At 31.0% G+C, this 18705-nt stretch overlaps 1 protein-coding gene across 2 annotated transcripts in view; it reads left to right on the top strand.

Moving 5' to 3' along the window:
* Positions 1-18705, top strand: part of LOC118183731 (neuronal acetylcholine receptor subunit alpha-2-like) — a 938599-nt gene that overhangs the window by 425345 nt on the left and 494549 nt on the right. For both annotated transcript variants that reach the window (XM_085812610.1, XM_085812611.1), the window contains exon 2: positions 18387-18553. In XM_085812610.1, the coding sequence (XP_085668736.1) occupies positions 18387-18553 (167 nt within the window). The remainder of the gene's footprint in view (positions 1-18386; positions 18554-18705) is intronic.

Below are 18705 nucleotides of genomic sequence, written 5' to 3' on the forward strand. Positions count from 1 at the left end.
TTAATAATTCAGATAAGATATTAATTAAAAACTCTGATTTTCACACTCATTTTTCCAAATGGCAACAGTCTCGCGCCCTGGAGATAAAAATCTGCTTTATTGCCAAAAGTGTTGCCACTGTTCGCTTTCAAATCGTAGAATTCGTTAATGAAAAATTTGTAAGTTTTACAAAATATGAAATAAAAATAGTGTTGCCAAACATTAAACATATTATTATTATATAAAGTCATATTCTGAAGTTGAAGAAAGCATGCGATTGAAGAAAGCATGCGTCAAGTATGTCGAAAATATTTCGTGAATTCCCGCATTTTAAATAAATAGCTGGTGTTGGCAACGTTTTTTGTTTCAGGTTAGGATAATTGACCCGATATGTTTCACGTAAACTATTTCATTGATATTGAGAAAAAATTACTATATTACATTAAATTTAAATCATAATGTCGTACGTTTCAACCTGAAGTATCAAAAGTTTTTGCTTCCTGGTTTGGCAACAAAAACTCATTTGCGAATTGGTTGCTACTTGAAAAGAATAAACTGATTTCATTCACACGAGTATTGGTATGTGTACACAGAACTTATAAATTTTGCGTTGGCCACAGCTAGCAATTTTGTGTACAGTACATTAAAGTAATAGTTCATTTCGTTTTCAGATTTTCGATGCACAGTACTTATAAATATTGTTTTGGCCGCAGCCCGAGCAACTAAAAATTTTTGTAATGAAGTTTATTTGCTCAGTTCGAATCATCCGTCACGAGGAAAGTGAGCATCTTTTGTTTTCTACCTCCTCTCAATATATTCTCAAAGACTTTAAATGTTACGTTTTGGCGGTGCTACTTTGGTAGACGGTTGCACGGATTTTGGCGATTTTCCTCTCGCGAGTAATACAACTTACCCATTGCTGGATAAGTTATTTATGGTAACCGATACTTTGTTGTCATTTTATTTAAAAAATAATGCGTTTTATTGTGCATAAATTCCGCGTTTAAAATATTATTTATGGCTTTTAAATATTAAAAATCAATTTAATTTTGCATTTTTATTTGAAATAAAAATTTTATTGTTTATCGTATTTTATGAAATTTTATGCTGTGGATGATGTGATCAATGACGTCACCTTACTTTAAAAGTAATTCGTTTTAATATGTATAAATTTAATTTAATGTTTTAAACATTATTTATGGCTGTTAAATATTAAAATACAATTTAATTTTGCATTTTTTTAAATGATTTTATTATGTATGAATTTTTAAATAATTTTAATTCTAGCCGTGATGTAATAAGCTCTCTAATTGGTTATAGAATATTTGTGCATTAACGAGCTGTAATCAGCTCCCTGATTGGTTACTGACAATTTGTGCATTTCCGCGCCGTTTTAAAATTTAATTCATATCTTCGAATTCCTTCAAAGATGTTATCTAAATTATGATTTTGATTTTTTGTGGTTCTTATCAATAAACAACAGGTTAAATACTGAAAAAAATGTAAGTACATATTTTTCTTTTATTTTATAATTGCATACTTCAATTTTTGTTTAAAAAAATTAATACACTATTTTCAGAAATTGCTGAGATAATTATTGTCCATATGTTTTAATGTTAATTATATTCTATGTAACGTACTTTAAAGTATTTGAATTTAAAAATATTCTAATTCTTTTAAATGTTGGTAGGATGGTTTATAATTCGATATTCAATTTCAGTATTATTTTAATCTAATTAAACGTTGGCCCAATGTTTTTATAGCGGTGTTTTAATTCTCTTCTTTGCTATATGAAAGTAAGGTGCTACTTTGGTAGACGGTTGCACGTATTTTTGGCGATTTACGTTGGCGCAATTGTTGGCGCGATTTCTACAAACGTCAGCCATTTTGAAAAACGCTGTTTTTACGCATAGTAAAGTATTCGAAACTTAAAAAAATAAATAAATAAATAAATATCGTTAGAAATAATTGATTAATTTTTTTGTTGAAAATGTCGTTTTTTAAGATGGCAGGCAAGTGTAAATAAATACATTTACTATGAGTATAAAATACTAAAGTAAGGTTATTATTACTTTCATATAGCAAAGAAGAGAATAAAAACACCGCTATAAAAACATTGTGCCAACGTTTAATTAGATTGAAATATTACTGAAATTGAATATCGAAATAAAAAACATCATCCAACATTTAAAAGAATTCGAATATTATTAAATTTAAATACTTTAAAATACGTTATATAGAATATAATATATAGAATAAATACATTTACTAAGAGTATAAAATACTAAAGAAAGGTTAAATTATTACTTTCATATAGCATAGAAATAGAATAAAAATACCACTATAAAAACATTGCGCAAACGTTTAATTGGATTAAAATATTACGTAAATAGAATATCCAATTAAAAACCATCATACCAACGTTTAAAAGAATTAAAATATTACTTAAATTAAATACTTTAAAATAAGTAAATAAGAACGCTTCGTACACTAGAGCTAAAATGACAGCAATTAATTTATTGTCGGTAAGAAAGGAGGAATGTCTAATAATTTTCTTACCGTTACAGCGGTTATTTCTTCCAACATGGCCACAATATCATATACGGCCATCTCAGAATCGGCTCTTCTAACGGTCTTCATCTGTGATCTACATTTTCACACTTCATTGAAGAAACAATTAGCGACGTTTCCTTCAAAAATTTAAAATAAATTTCCTCTGACCCTTGTAAGAATTTATAAATAAATCTTTTTTCCTATTTTATAAATAAAATAGGAAAGCCAGGCTGGCGAAATTAAGGTCTCAAAGGACAATTTTTTGATTCCGAAACCAAAAATTCTTGGTACTTACAAAAACAACATTCATCTTTGAAGGAGACATTTTTGAAGGAATTCGAAGATATGAATTAAATTTTAAAATGGCGCGGTAATGCACAAATTTTCAGCAACCTATCAGGGAGCTGATTACAGCTCATTAATGCACAAATATTCTAAAACCAATCAGAGAGCTGATTACATCACGCCTAGAATTAAAATTATTTAAATAATCATACATAATAAAATCATTTTAAAAAAGAAATGCAAAATTAAATTGTATTTTAATATTTAACAACCATAAATAATGTTTAAAACATTAGATTAAATTTATAGAACCAATTACTTTTAAAGTAAGGTGACGTCATTGATTACATCATCCACAGCATAAAATTTCAAAAAAATATGATAAAGAATAAATTTTTTATTTCAAATAAAAATGCAAAATTAAATTGATTTTTAATATTTAGAAGCCATAAATAATATTTAAAACACGGCATTTATGCATAATAAAACGCACTATTTTTTAAATAAAATGTCAACATAGTATCGGTTACCATAAATAACTTATCCAGCAATGGGTTTACCATAAGTCGTATTACTCGCCAAAAGAAAAATTGCCAAAAACTCGCCAAAATCCGTGCAACCGTCTACCAAAGTAGCACCGAAAGTAATAATAACCTTACTTTAGTATTTTATACTCATAGTAAATGTATTTATTTACACTTGCCTGCAATCTTAAAAAACGACATTTTCAACAAAAATTAATCCATTACTTTTAACGATATACTTTTTTAAGTTTCGAATACTTTACTATGCTTAAAAACAGCGTTTTTCAAGATGGCTGACGTTTGTAAAAATCGCGCCAACAATTGCGCCAACGTAAATCGCCAAAATCCGTGCAACCGTCTACCAAAGTGGTACCGTTTTGGCAACAGAACGAGAAATGATTAAAGCTACAAATTTGTTCTTGAATATCTATGTGTAGTTCGTAAGGAAACACATAATTCATTTTAGCACATAAAATCATAAAGAAGATCTTACGAAATTTTTGTTTGACGAAAGCGATATAAAAAGTCAGAAAAATTTTAAACAGATTCTTCTTCTGCGTAGATTTTAAACAGATATGATAAAATTCTGTAAAATATTTTAAAAACATTTCGTAACTTGAAGCACATGCATATGACCGACATTTAAGACAATAAAGGCCACATCCACTTATTTCGAAACTCCTTTACCATCTGCAGTATATACTGCTAGCTTTCATCTCATTCAAGGAAAGCATTTGTATTATTATAAGGTACCGTTTTCTAGCAATTTATATTTTCGTTTTTTCCACTGTTTCTCCAGTGAAAGAAATACAAGAAACTGAAAGCAGTAAGGTCGAATAATCCAATAAGAGAATAAAATTGTAATTGAAATCTCTGACAAAGGACCCGTCTAGGAAACATTTCCCTGGGGGGGGGGACCACTCTCGAGGATTCGTTCCTTCACCAAATTCCAAACTTCTGAGATTTCACCAGATCAAAATCTCATCAATACATCATATGTAGGCGAAACAGTCTGTCCATCCTTTATATGGCTTTATTTTTGCTGATGAGAATTTTATTCGATTCAAAAGTCCCCCCCCCCGCTTTTGCCATTTTTTTTAAGTGCATGTAACTTATTTTTGCTTACGATTCAATATATTATTTTTTATTATTTTTGGCCAAATTTTTTTTCGGGGGGGGGGAGGAATGATGCTAATTATAAATAGACATTCTTGTTTAATCTCTATACATATAATAAAAGAAAGTGTCTGTCTGTGTGTGTGTTTCGTTTTTCGTTCGCTCTGTGCGTAACCTAATAGACCCACGTCTACGAAATTTGGTGCATAGGTGCATCTAGACAAGAGCCAGTGCACCTCGAAGCGCTTTTTTCGAAATTCGAATTAGAATTTTTTTTATTTTATGTTTTGTGACGAAATCGCGTCATTTTGAGACATAATGGGCTATAGGAAAGCGAGATTTTACTTTACGCACTCCATTTTCACATCGTCATGAAACGTCATGAAACGGCACTTAGCTATTTTACGAACTGAAAATAAATTTCGTGTTTTAATAAATCGATTCAATACGAAATTATTTAAGAAAGGGAGCTTAACACCTTTTCAACGGGATTTTTTTCTACAAAAGTTTATTTTTATAAATTTGCAGTTTATTTTTCTTTGATATTTGGACACATTAAACTTTCATCTATGCGACTGCTTTTACAAAAAGAATTTTGGAAAAATGATAATATTTTGTATTTTAAATTTTTTTTAAATGAAGCTTCTGGGTACATTTCTCACATCTAACATCTTTAGAAATGTGATTTTAGCAACAATTTTCCTGTCTTATTTGTTGTTGACAGATTTTTAATGAAATCGCATCATTTTGATATCATTTTTGAATAGTTTCATTTTTTAGAAATATGGGTTTGGCAACCATTTTTCATCGTATTTCCTATGTCATTGTTTTTAAGAGATTGGCATATTTCATTGTCATTTATATATATATATATATATATATATATATATATAATACAATTTTATTGATTTTTTTTTTTTTTTTTGATAAACTTGTTCTGTAGAGTAAAATTATGCGCGGAATTTTATGTTTTTTGAGTTGCTTTCATGTTAGGTTTTGCTTATTTCACCGTTTGTAAGATATTGAAAAGTTTTGCATGATTTTGTTTCTTCAACGGAAAGTTGGTTAATTTTTATTAGTATAATTAATATTTGCATTAAGGGATATAGCTTATTTCATTGCATTTTTTTCTCTTGAAAATATAAGGTAAAATATCATTAATTATACTTTACTTTTCAGAATTTTTTGCTTTTCGTATCCTTTTATGTTATTTATTGCTCATTTCACTGTCTTTAAGATATTGAAAAGTTTTGAGTGAAGTTTTTAGGAAACAAAGTTCTTAACCTTCTTTATACCATTTGAGTTCTTAAGATTTTGCAAAGGGAAGTTGGTTAATTTATTTATTAGGATAATTAATATTTGTATTAATGGATATTGCTTATTTCATTGTAATTTTGTTATTCGTAATAACTTTTTTTTATGAAGTTGTTCTGCAGAGTAAAATTCTACGCAGTTTTTAAATTTAATGTTTGCTATTCCTTTCAGCCATTTTTCCGGTACATTTAAAAGCCAGACGAAGGGTGGCAGCGAAGCTGCTTATCCTAAATAATATTGTTAATTCCTGTTTATTTCTGAAATTTTCTAAAGGATATTTTTATTTAAAAATATATTTATTAAATTAAACCATGTAGTAACATAGAAACTTTTCAAAACGGAAAGGATCTTTTCTTGTGTTATATATACACTTCGTTCCGACACGACAATTAGCCAGAGATTAATTAATTTCCATTCACTAGGTAGTATATTCAAAATTTTAACAGATGTTTTCACTCACATAAGAACTCCGCAACAAACGTACCTCAAGCATTCCTAGTCACTCCCACTTACTTCTCACAAGTTTCGCCGCTGAAATAATTCAAAGTATCCCCGCTGCCGATAACGGAATTTCGGACGCACACCCCTTCTGAGTAAGACACAGATACCGACATCCCACTAGAAAGAACGTAAGTTAATTAATGCATTTTCTAGCCTTTTATATCTTCATGTACATTTCAAATTTTTTCTTATTATATATATATATACAAAAGTACAAAAGCAAATTTAAATTCTAAAAAAAGGAAAAAAGCCAAAATAATTTAAAATAATTTTTAAAAAAATGTACAAACATGTAAAAGATTTAATTCTCGAACTAATCTACAATATCATTTAAATTCAGAAGCATAAGCAAATCAAGTGCAAAATCTATTCATGAAAATAAATCTACTAATTTAATAAATTAAAATTAAATTAAACAATTTTTTTTAAAAAATGCATATGTGAATGACCGTAGAGTAGGCAGGAGACAGACTTATCAAGGGGAAGTTGATTCCAAACCTAACTTCCAAACCTCCAATCATTCAATTCGTGTTTCGTCATTCATGCAGGCAAGGGTAAAAGTCAAAACCAAAAGTAATTTCAATAAAGTGGTACTCCTAGAAATTAACATTTAAGTATTAAAGTTCAAAAAGGAAAACACTAATGAAGTCTTTTGAGCAACAAGCAATATAATGAAGTCTTTTGATCAACAAGGAATCAAAGTCAAGAATTAAACTTTTTCTTAAAAAATTTAAAAATTAATTTTTTATAAAATAATACAAAAATCTAGAAACCAATGTATTTTAGAAATCCTTGTCTACAGAAACTTCCCCTTTACGAATATGCATATCAATAAAAAGAAACTATAAAAGAACTATACATAATCCATATAAACCAATAAGAAACAAAAAGAACTAATTCACAATTTTAAAAAAAACAAATATATATTTAAAAATATATTTTCATATTTAGAAAATACTTAGATACTACATAAAAATTTAAAAAAAAAATACTTAAAGCAAGTAAATAGTAAGTTTTAATTCTAACTTACCTACTATATGAGTGTTGAGGTATGCAAAAGTGTTGCGAAAGAGAAGTAAGTGTGTTCTTCAAATTATATAGATGGCGCTTATGTAGGTAAAGTTGAGTGTCAAGTTGCTATCTTTGTTATAGTAAAAACATTTTTGTAAATATTAATATAAAATTAAATTAAATTAAAAATCCTAAAAGTAGTAATATCAATTATTTAGGGAGTTAAGTAACTGAGCCAATCAAGAGATGTAAGTTTGCTTGAAGGAAATTAAAGTGAAGTGGTATGTGAAAAAAATGTAAACTGTTTGTAATTTGAAATGTGTGTTCTGTTGAAAAATTGTGAAAGTTGTTAAAAAAATTAAGTGAAAGATATTTTGTATGAAAATTGCAAAAAAATTAAAGTAATTAAAGAAAAACTGAAATGTTTTAATATTAAAGTAAAATTTCCCAAAACTTTTTTGAAATAAAGTCTTTAAAAAACCTCTAAAAATTCCCAGAAATTTCTCAAAAATTCCTTCAGGAAGTTAAATAAAACTTAAATTTGATGAAAGAAAATATTAAAAGTTTAATGAACTTGATTTCAATTGGTATATCAAAACTTAACTAAATACTGGCTAAAGTATGGAAAATTAGAAGAAGATTAAAATCTTCACTCAATTCGGGCTATAATTGAAACTTTTGAAAAGAGTTGGCCCTTTATTAGTAAAGAATCCAGTATTGATTAAATATACATATTTACAATATGTATATTTTTTTAATATTTACATTAAAAATATAATATATATATATATACATATATGTAATAATAAAATTCCATAGTCAAGAATACAATTAAAATTCTAACTGTATGTTCTTTTCATTTTTAATGGCGACGTTCTCTTATTTGAGAGTACGTGGAATTAAATCCACAGCCCCGTAGTCAAGTTGTTTTTCCCGCCGTTTCTACACGTACAGTTTTAGAATGTTCTGGAAATATTTCAAGAGAACTGGATTGGCTGACGAGGCTGACGTCATTTCATGGAAGCTCCGCCTTTCCAGAGGCTATAAAAAGACTCGCAAAAGGAATATCGGGGCTTTTTCTTAAATGTCACGATGAAGTAAACTTCATACAAAAAGTTATTAGTAATTCTTTTATTTACTCCGGATATCTGATTTTTGTAACTACTATTTTCCCCTGAATAATAAAGAATGGATCCTGTTTTTTAAACTTATCGTCTCATTATTTAAGCTACGACTACATTAATGATTCTTCTGCATTCTATTTATTCCGGACAAAACCTGGTACATCACACACACATATATATATATATATTAATTTTTCAATTTTTTTCGTTTACTTTGAGTTCTATTTCATAATTCCAATTAAGATTACCACTGTTTAATTTTTATACAAATAGTTTTGAATTAACATGCGAAGGTGTCGGGAGAAATTTAGTCACGTATTTTGTAAATTTTACTACATAAATTTCTTTTCACTCAAGATTTATAAAGAATCTTGTATTAGCGAAAATGCTTCATTCAGAATTAGTTCTTTGGTAGTCTACTTTGGTTCTAAATCCCATCACTTCACGGAACTACAGTTTTGCCCTAACTTAATTTGGCAGTTTGGCATCACCATTCTTACTTGAGTAAAAGACGAAACACCATCGCATTTCTTAATTATTTTTCATTGAACGGGAGTTGGTTTGTTTCCCTTGAAAAGTCAACTAATTTCCGATCAATAGCGATAATTACTTGCTTTTAATTTAATATCTTTTTAAGTGTTTGAAATTTTGTTATTTATGATTTAAATTCAAGTCCCCATAAAATAATTTTAATAATTTACATTCAAGTTACTTTAAAACACAATTTTCGGAATTAAACTTCCTACATACGGGTTCCCTCTATTTTGATACTTCTACTAAATTTATCTTATTAGATAATATAATCAATATTACTTTAGTAAATAAATTATATATATATATATATATATCTTAGTTATTTGAGGTAACCGCCCAGACGGTATATTTGTTAGGGGAGCTTGACTGAGACACCAAAGAGCCCGAGCTCGAATCCCCGAGAAGACATGGATGTAAAATTGTCTGTTCCTTCATAGGATGGTAGTTGTGGCCTCCTACTAGGTGTCTCCACAATGAAGTGGCCACTATTTCTGGGTCTTAGGAGTGGCCAATGTCGTTATAGGCATTTACCCGCCATTGGTGAAATATATAAGAACAACAAGTAAGCAAATGAGCGCAGATGCTTTCTCTTCGTCCATAAGTAGTTTTCAACCGTCCGCCTAGATATTTCTATTTCGTTATGCTGCTTGAAATTACTGGAAAGCAATAAATAGGAGTTTGAATCACTGTTACAGCTAACATGGTGGTCAATTACATTTATTCTATTTTAGTATGTATTAAGGTGCTACAGAGACAGGAGGGAAATGTCCCCATACCGTTGCAAGCTTGGCGATATCTCGCCAAATTACCGAGATACCTATTTACTCAGTGTTCCCCTGTACTCTTACTTTCTCGGCATATATTTTTCTTTAAATTTGTCTCGCGCTACGTTACACAGAAAAATACAACAATTTTACTTATAATTCTGCTAGAATTACCTATCTAAGTGCAAACTTCGTAAGAGTTTTCTCCCTCCTTTCCGCATGGCTTCGTGGTATAACTGGAAGCATACTTGACGGGTATTCGATAGGTTCAGGGTTCGAATCTCGGAGAGTAATTTGCCAGTTTTTCATGTCTGCTACTTCAAGAAACTTAATGACTCTACAATATATTTAGAGATGTAAGAATGATAATAGTATACCTTTTTACTTTAGAAAAAAAAAATAACGCATGAATGATACAACGGTCTTAATGAACGAAGGAATTTTGGAATTTCATTTGTTTAGTTGAATGCTGAAGTCCAATCAATAAATCAAAATGGGTGGAATTAGAAACCATCACACGCAGCATTAATATGAAAAACGTTAATACGAAACTATAATAAAATGTTTAAATAGATGAATAAATAGGAATTTCTGAACTTTAAAAAAAATATGATGTGTACACCACATGACTTCCTTGTACGGAATATTAAATTATACGCATTTTTTCTTGCATTTCGTGTAAACTTATTGGAATGAATTAAATCTACTTCGCCGATAGCACGTAAACCACAATAGAACAAATGCATTCTTTAAAATTCACTCTATTTGTTTACCATAGCGACACTCTGGCGCTAGGATAACTTAACAGTATTATATTTCGTTTATATTATAACTCAGAATGCACAAAATTTACATCTTTTAAAGAATTATCTAATCGTTGACACATGCTCTATTCAAATACCATAATAAAGCTAGAACGATGTATAAAAGGAATTAAGCAAACAAAACAAAAAAGAAACAGTTTTTCACAGACGATTGAGTATTTCTCATTCAATTAATTCAGTTCTCACTTCGCGACAAGGCAAAAATAGATAAAAGCTCAAAATATCTGTATTCAAAATTACGAAGTAAATCTTAAACACTTATTTCCTCGAAAAAATTCCAGAAAGGATTAAGCATGATTTAATTCGCAATAATAAATGAAGGCGTTATCTTTGTTGTTGCGAAGCTAAGTTTCTCTAGATTGGCAACAAATCCGCTATCCTGCTGTTTCAAATGTAAACTAGCAATGGCCGCCATCAAAAAAATTATTAGGCTTAGCGGCACTTAAACAACTTTAAAATAGTTGATAACACTATAAATATTGCATACAGATTTACTAAATGCATAAAAACCTTAACCGGAAGATAAAAACAACATAATTCAATCATTTTTAAAGCAAAAAATGTACAATTTACAAACATATAAGAGTAAAGAAACTGAGATCACTGAGCCGGGTAACAGAGTGGATATATATATAAATATATTTGTATACGTTTGGTGGGGCCGATTGCAACCATAATACGAGGTGCACATCTACATGTTATAGTAGTCCTATATACAAAATTTCAACGTTCTGAGGCTACTCGTTTTTTAGTTGTGCTAAATACGTACGTACATACGCCACGAAAAATTCTCTTTAGAATTCATTTACTTCGTACAAGGAAGTAAAAAGGATTTCAGCGGTTCGCAGTGTTTTGATTGCAAACAGTCGCTAGTGGTTTTAAAAATAATAAATAAAAAAGGGGGGAAGGAGAAAAAATCGCAAGCAAAAGAGGTATTGGATTCTTGCTGAAATGCTGCGAAAAGCACCAAGTGCACATCATTTTATTCTTACTCTTAGAAGTTTATCGATTTTTATGAAACCTATGGCCCCAGTATGGAGCGGATACCAAAGCATTGTTCCATATTGAAGATAGAAAAGAGTGCCTGGTCAATAACTGTCCGGCACGCTTGAGGCATATTACTCGGCCCTACCCTGAAGATTGGGAGGAAAAGGACTACATGATATATTTATTGGCATCGCTATTTATTGATTTTTAGCTAAAAGGCCCTCTTAAAACCACTATTCGGCTGCTATTTCTTCTTGTTAGTGAACTTTTAGCATGCGGAGTGGGAGATGTTATTTCAATATGGGATTTTGTTTGACACGTGATTCTTTTACAGGACCTATTAGGTTGTCGGAGGTATTGACAGGATAGGGAACCATTTATCGGAATCCCATGTGCATGACATATGTCAATAGACTAACCACTGCTAATCCTTGACATCTTACAAAAAAACAAACAAACAAAAAATATGACGTGGACACCACGTGACTTCCTTGTACGGCTTATTAAATCATACACATTTTTTGCTGCACTTCATTTAAACCTATTTTCTGCAACTATCCTAACTTAATTAACCGATTCCACAGATTGGAAATCACGTCAAAAACTGTAAATTTTGGAATAAAATGTCCCTGTCAATTTTTGTCACTTGTATTTTTATTTTTTTATGGTGAGTATTGAAATTTTCTCAAGTATAAATATAGGAACTAGGAGAAGATATTAAAAGTTGGACTTCGTTACTTGTCTAAGATATTTTTACTTCCTTGTACGAAGTAAAAAGGAAGTATTGTACTCGCGAAAAGTTTCAGGAAGCATATTTCAACGAAAATATCCGTTTTGACCGCTATCGAATGCAATTTAACGATGTTTTTGCGTGATATCTGTATATAAGGACAGAATAAAAGACTCTTTTCCTCCAAAAAAATTATAAAATGCTTTAAAATGAATTGTGAAGAGAATTGTTCTTGGCGTCTGTACGAACGTACGTACGTATCTCGCATAACTCAAAAACGAATAGCCTCAGAACGTTGAAATTTTGTACATAGGACTACTATAACATGTAGATGTGCACCTCGTATTTTGGTTGCAATCGACCGCGCAAAACGTATATAAGTATATTTATATATATTCCACTCTGTTACCCGGCTCAGTAATCTCAGTTTCTTTACTCATATATGTTTGTATAAATTTTTGCTTTAAAAATGATTGAATTATATTGTTCTTATCGTCCGGTTGAGGTGTTTATGCCTTTAGTAAATCTGTATGCAATATTTTTAGAATTATCAACCATTTTAAAGTTGTTTAAGTGCCGCTAAGCCTAATAATATTTTTGATGGCGGCCATTGCTTGTTTACATTTGAAACAGCAGAGTAGTGGAATGGTTAAAAACCTAGAGAAACGTAGCTTCGCAACAACAAAGATAACGCCTTCATATATTATTGCGAATTAAATTCTGCTTAATCCTTTCTGGAATTTTTTCGACGAAATATGTGTTTAAGATTTACTTACTTGTAATTTTTAATACAGATATTTTGAGTTTTATGTATCTTTGCCTTGCCGCGAAGTGAGAACTGAATTAATTGAATGTGAAATACTCAATCGTCTGTGAAAATCTGTTTCTTTTTTGTTTTGTTTGTTTTATTTCTTTTATACATCGTTCTAGCTTTATTATAGTATTTGAATAGAACATGTGGCAGCGATTAGACAATTCTTCAAATGATATAAATTTGGTGCATTCTGAGTTATAATATGAACGAAATATAATACTGTTAAGTGAACCTAGGGCCAGAGTGTCGCTATGGTAAACAAATAGAGTGAATTTTAAAGAATGCATTTATTCTATTGTGATTTATTCGCTGTCGGCGAAGTAGGTTTAATTCAGTCTAATAAGTTTAAATGAAATGCAAGAAAAAACGCGTATAATTTAATATTCCGTACAAGGAATTCATGTGGTGTATACATCAGATTTTTTTTTTTTTTTTTTTTTTTTTTTTCAAATTTGGGATTGCACAAACATGAATATTTTCGTCATTTAAGACACTCATTTAAGACCTTTAAGACAAACTTAGAAGTGTATGCCTACCATTGATGATTGTAAAAATACAGGCCGGATAATGACTTCTAAGAAGGCTGGTGCATGTTTATATATATATATATGTAACCTTTCTAATAATAAATTATATATGTATATTCCGGTGAAATGTTGTAATTAAATAATTTAGAATGTTTCATCAGCCAATTTTAAGTAACAGAAACGCAGTGGTTTTCGAAGGGGAGGTGATTCACTTGAGTGTGATGTACCTCCTCTTGATAACGTTAAATCAGATTTAATTGCGTTCCTTTTCCTATGGTTTTATTTTTTGGGTTTTTGTAGTTTTTGAGGTTTTAGTCTTTCATATTTCTTTAATTCCTCTGCCTTTTGACTAAGTTACATCAATTTTGAAATATACTGCTATTAAATTTCACTTCTTTTGGGTCTTTGTGAAACTGGTTCTAGATGTCTTACTTTTTCTCTGCACACACATATATATTATTACATTATATTATATACATATATATGTAAGATATAACAAAATTCTACGGCTGGTTTAAAAATAATGGACGACCTTAAAATTAACGATTCTAGATTTTATGCTCTTCCCCTAAATTCCTCTGTTCTCAATCAACGTAAGCACACATCATCATTTTCCAAGGACTTGCATCTATACGGATTGTCTCTCGGCAATGCATGCACTCGCGAACACAAATAATAGATCACCATTAGCTCAGGAAATCCTTATAAAGTCCTCCAATGCCCAAGGCCAACACTTCTTTATAATCTGGATCAAGGCCCATGTTAGTCATAAAGGAAACGAAGAGTCTGACATATTAGCCAAGGAGGCAGCACAGGGAATCAATGCAAGGAAAATAAGCATTCCCTGGCCACCTTCTAACCTTAAACTAAAACTGCAGATAACAACTAAAGACTTATGGCAGCAATGGTGTGACGCTGCAAATACAGCCAGAAGAGTTTACAACCTCCTCTTCCCCAAAGTTGACTCTCCTCCTCTCCCTCTCTCCAGACATATCACGTGATTTATCACGGGGCACGGTCCCTTTCCCACGTACCTCTATGCAAGAAATCTCTCTTCATCAGACTCTTGTGCATGTGGTGAAAAGGGTCGACCCGAACATTATTTATTTTCCTGCCCGTTGACAGATTCCCTTCATCTAAAGAAGCCAAATTCAGGAAAGGATTTATTCCCATTTCTAAGATATGCAGTTAAAAACAAGCACTTAAGGAATAAAATTACGAAGGTTATTAACTTTTTGGCTGCTAGAAGTCAAGAGCTATGTAGTGTAATTTAGCCTTCAAAGAAATGCCCCAGCAATAGCAAAATAAAGCAATTAAATGCAGATATAATTTACGCGTGCTTACCTTTACAGGAAAGAAATAAGCACAGTAATCCATATGAAGCATAAAATAGGTCACTCACAAGTAGGGTAAGTGGCTCCTACGTGTTTACTTCAGGCAAATAAGCCCTACATTACTATGTAACATAAGGTCACATTACCTGATAAGTGAACACATATAATAATTAACCAGCATTCAGTTGATAATGTATCATAGTATGCAATTCATGTAAACTAATTATTGTAAAAACACACGTAATTGCGTACGATGAACTGACAAAAATAAGTTGGCAATGTATCAGCAAATGTATGCAGATATATCTAAAAGTACGTAGTACGCATAAGTATGCAGATGAAGCTATTTTTTTTAAATTTTATTTTCAGACTTATTTATTTATGTCTTTTAACTTCCTTGTACGAAGTAAAAAGGAAGTATTGTAATCGCGAAAAGCTTCAGGCAGCATACTTCAACGAAAATATCCAATTTGACCGCTTTCGAATGCAATTTAACGATGTTTTTGCGTGATATGTGTACGTAAGGACAGAATAAAAGACTCTTTTTCCTCCAAAAAATCTAAAAATCTGCTTTAAAATGAATTCTGTAGAGAATTTTTCGTGGCGTCTGTACGAACGTATGTACGTACGTGCGTACGTATGTATCTCGCATAACTCAAAAACGAGTAGCCTCAGAACGTTGAAATTCTGTATATAAGACTACTATAACTTGTAGATGTGCACCTCGTATTTTGGTTTCAATCGGCCGCGCCAAACGTATATAAATATATTTATAAATATATCCACTCTGTTACCCGGCTCAGTGACCTCAGTTTCTTTACTCTTATATGTTTGTAAATTGTACATTTTTTGCTTTAAAAATGATTGAATTATGTTTTTTTTTACCTTCCGGTTAAGGGATTTATGCCTTTAGTAAATCTGTACGCAATATTTTTAGAATTATCAACAATTTTAAAATTGTTTAAGTGCCGCTAAACCTAATTTGATGGCGGCCATTGCTCTTGTTTACATTTGAAACAGCAGGATAGCGGATTTGTTGTCAATCTAGAGAAACTTCGCTTCGCAACAACAAAGATAATGCCTTCATTTATTATTTAAATCATGTTTAATACTTTCTGGAATTTTTTCGAGGAAATAAGCGTTTAAGATTTACTTCGTAATTTTTAATACAGATATTTTGAGTTTTTATGTATTTTTGCCTTGTCGCGAAGTGAAAACTGAATTAATGGAATGAGAAATACTCAATCGTCTGTGAAAAACTGTTCTTTTTTTTGTTTTGTTTGCTTACTTTCTTTCATACATAGCTCTAGCTTTATTATGGTATTTGAATAGAACATGTGGCAACAATTAGATGATTCTTTAAATGATATAAATTTTGTGGATTCTGAGTTATAATATGAGTGAAATATAATAGTGTTAAGTGAACCTAGCGCCAGAGTGTCGCTATGGTAAACAAAGTGAATTTTAAAGAATGCATTTATTCTATTGTGGTTTATGCGCTGTCGAAGAAGTAGGTTTAATTCAATCTAATAAGTTTAAATGAAATGCAAGAAAAAATACGTATAATTTAATATTCCGTACAAGGAAGTCATGTGGTGTACACATCAGATTTTTTATTATTTTATATTTTCTATCTTTGACAGCTGTTTGTAAAAAAAAAAGTTATGTAAACAAGTCATGATTGTAGGCATGTACCAGTGTACATGGAAATTCCAGTGTACATGGAAATTATTGCATTCAAGTATGATTGAAAAATATTTTATCTGCAAAAGGATGATTTGATTTCCGTAAAAATAAAGATTGTGATACTTCAAGCTCAGTTATGTTAAATTCGTCATCATAGCTTTTACTTTGAGCCACCACTGTCTGCTCAGCTATGACGAATACCGAAAGCTTTTCAAACTTCCAGTATTTTCTTCTACGCATTTGAAACTTTACATACATATATACGTATTATATTAGGAAAGACATTACGTATATAGATGTTATAGCAGTCCCATATTGAAAATTTCAAAGTTCAACGCTAATCATTTTTGAGTTACATATAAACGTATGTACAGACGTCACAAAAAAATCCATTTTCAAAATTTCAAAGTTCAACGCTAATCATTTTTGAGTTACATATATACGTACGTACAGACGCCACAAAAAAATCCCTTTTCAAAATTTCAAAGTTCAACGCTAATCATTTTTAGCTACATATATGCGTACGTACAGACGTCACAAAAAATCCATTTCGAATTCATTTTTTAATCCGTTTCGGAATAAAGTGTCCTTTATTCTGTCCTTGCCTACAGGCATCACCCAAAATAATAGTCAAATTTGGACCCGGAGTCTCATAACCAATATGTTTCGCGATTGCGAGACTTCCTTTAATTCTCGCAAGGAGCTAAAAAAGTGCCTTTTATATCTAAACAGCTGTTATATTCCGGACATTGACTCTTGAATCGACAAAGCAGTGATCGTCGACTTTTGAACTGACAAAGAAACTACTGGCATAACTTAGTTAACTTATCACTTAATCTTTAATTTTGTCTGAAACGTGAATGTCTTTACTTACTACCATCTCGAAGTAAGGCTGTAAAGATTTTAGGTTATTTCGAAGCAGGAGACATGAAAAATGAGGAATCTCCTCTCCGGAGCTCAAAACTCGGACTTCTCGAATACGCACCGAGCGTGCTGACCTTTACACCACGAATGCATGCTAAAAAGACGGAAGAAATACCTTATATACCCCCCTTTTAAAGGGCGTACAGTGTCTCGCTTTTAAATTGGTGAGTTGGTTAATTAAAAAATCGTTACAGTTTTACAAAATATGAAACAGATAATGAAACAAATTCCAAATTCGGCCTTGTAGATGTCCATATTCGAGTTGAGGATTACGTTATTCAGAATTGAATGGCTCTGTCGTTTTTTCACAGTGCTAGAAACATGCATACTTTCATTCAGATTCTTCATTTTTTAATTTCTTTAAATATAATTTAATTTCTTTAAATATAATGCAGGGCTCTAATATTTGGTGGCAACAATTTGAAAAGTTAAATGCCGTATTGTAGAGGACGACAGAAAATGCCAAAACGAAATTAATAGTCCTTTTGGGAAAATTGCCCATTTTGTGTAATAAATGAAGAAAAGATCTTTTAATTCGTAATATTTTTCTCTTATCCATGAAATCCCACCAACTCATCAAATACCAAATATGTAAAAATATTAAGAGGGCAGTTGTGCACAGAATCTTAAATCTTTCGCAGGTTTAGAATATCTCTTAGGAAATTTATGTGGACCTCAAATGTGTCAGAGCTTTTGCATTCACCTGCAGAAGCTCGTTACCCGTTAGAAAATATCAGCAGCTTTGAAACGTTTCGCTACATTCTTCCAGAGATCTCTTAAATAGAATGAAAATGTGCTTTTATTTAATTAATTGTTATCGCTTCCCTCACAATGGAATGGTATTTCTCTTAACAGGAGACGCCAGATATGAAGATGCATCAAGTGACTTACAATACAGTGACGAGAAGCGGCTGGTGGACAAACTGATGCACGGATACGACAACACCGTAAGACCAGTCAAGAATGCCTCTGATGCCATTGTCATACGCCTCGGTATCACGCTTACACAGATTTTTGACTTGGTAAGAAATATATACTTATATTTCTGAATATTTATGCACTGTTATAAACAGGAATTCTTAGTTTGTTCTCTGGTATGAATAAATTCACTTGGGGCGCAATGCACTTAAATTTAATTGGTGTTGTTGTCAATGGGGTATCAGAATGCATCAAT

This window comes from Stegodyphus dumicola, chromosome 3 (genome assembly GCF_044657685.1).
Source record: "Stegodyphus dumicola isolate Sdum_Otavi_A_Nest chromosome 3, ASM4465768v1".
In the NCBI taxonomy this organism is placed as follows: domain Eukaryota; kingdom Metazoa; phylum Arthropoda; class Arachnida; order Araneae; family Eresidae; genus Stegodyphus; species Stegodyphus dumicola.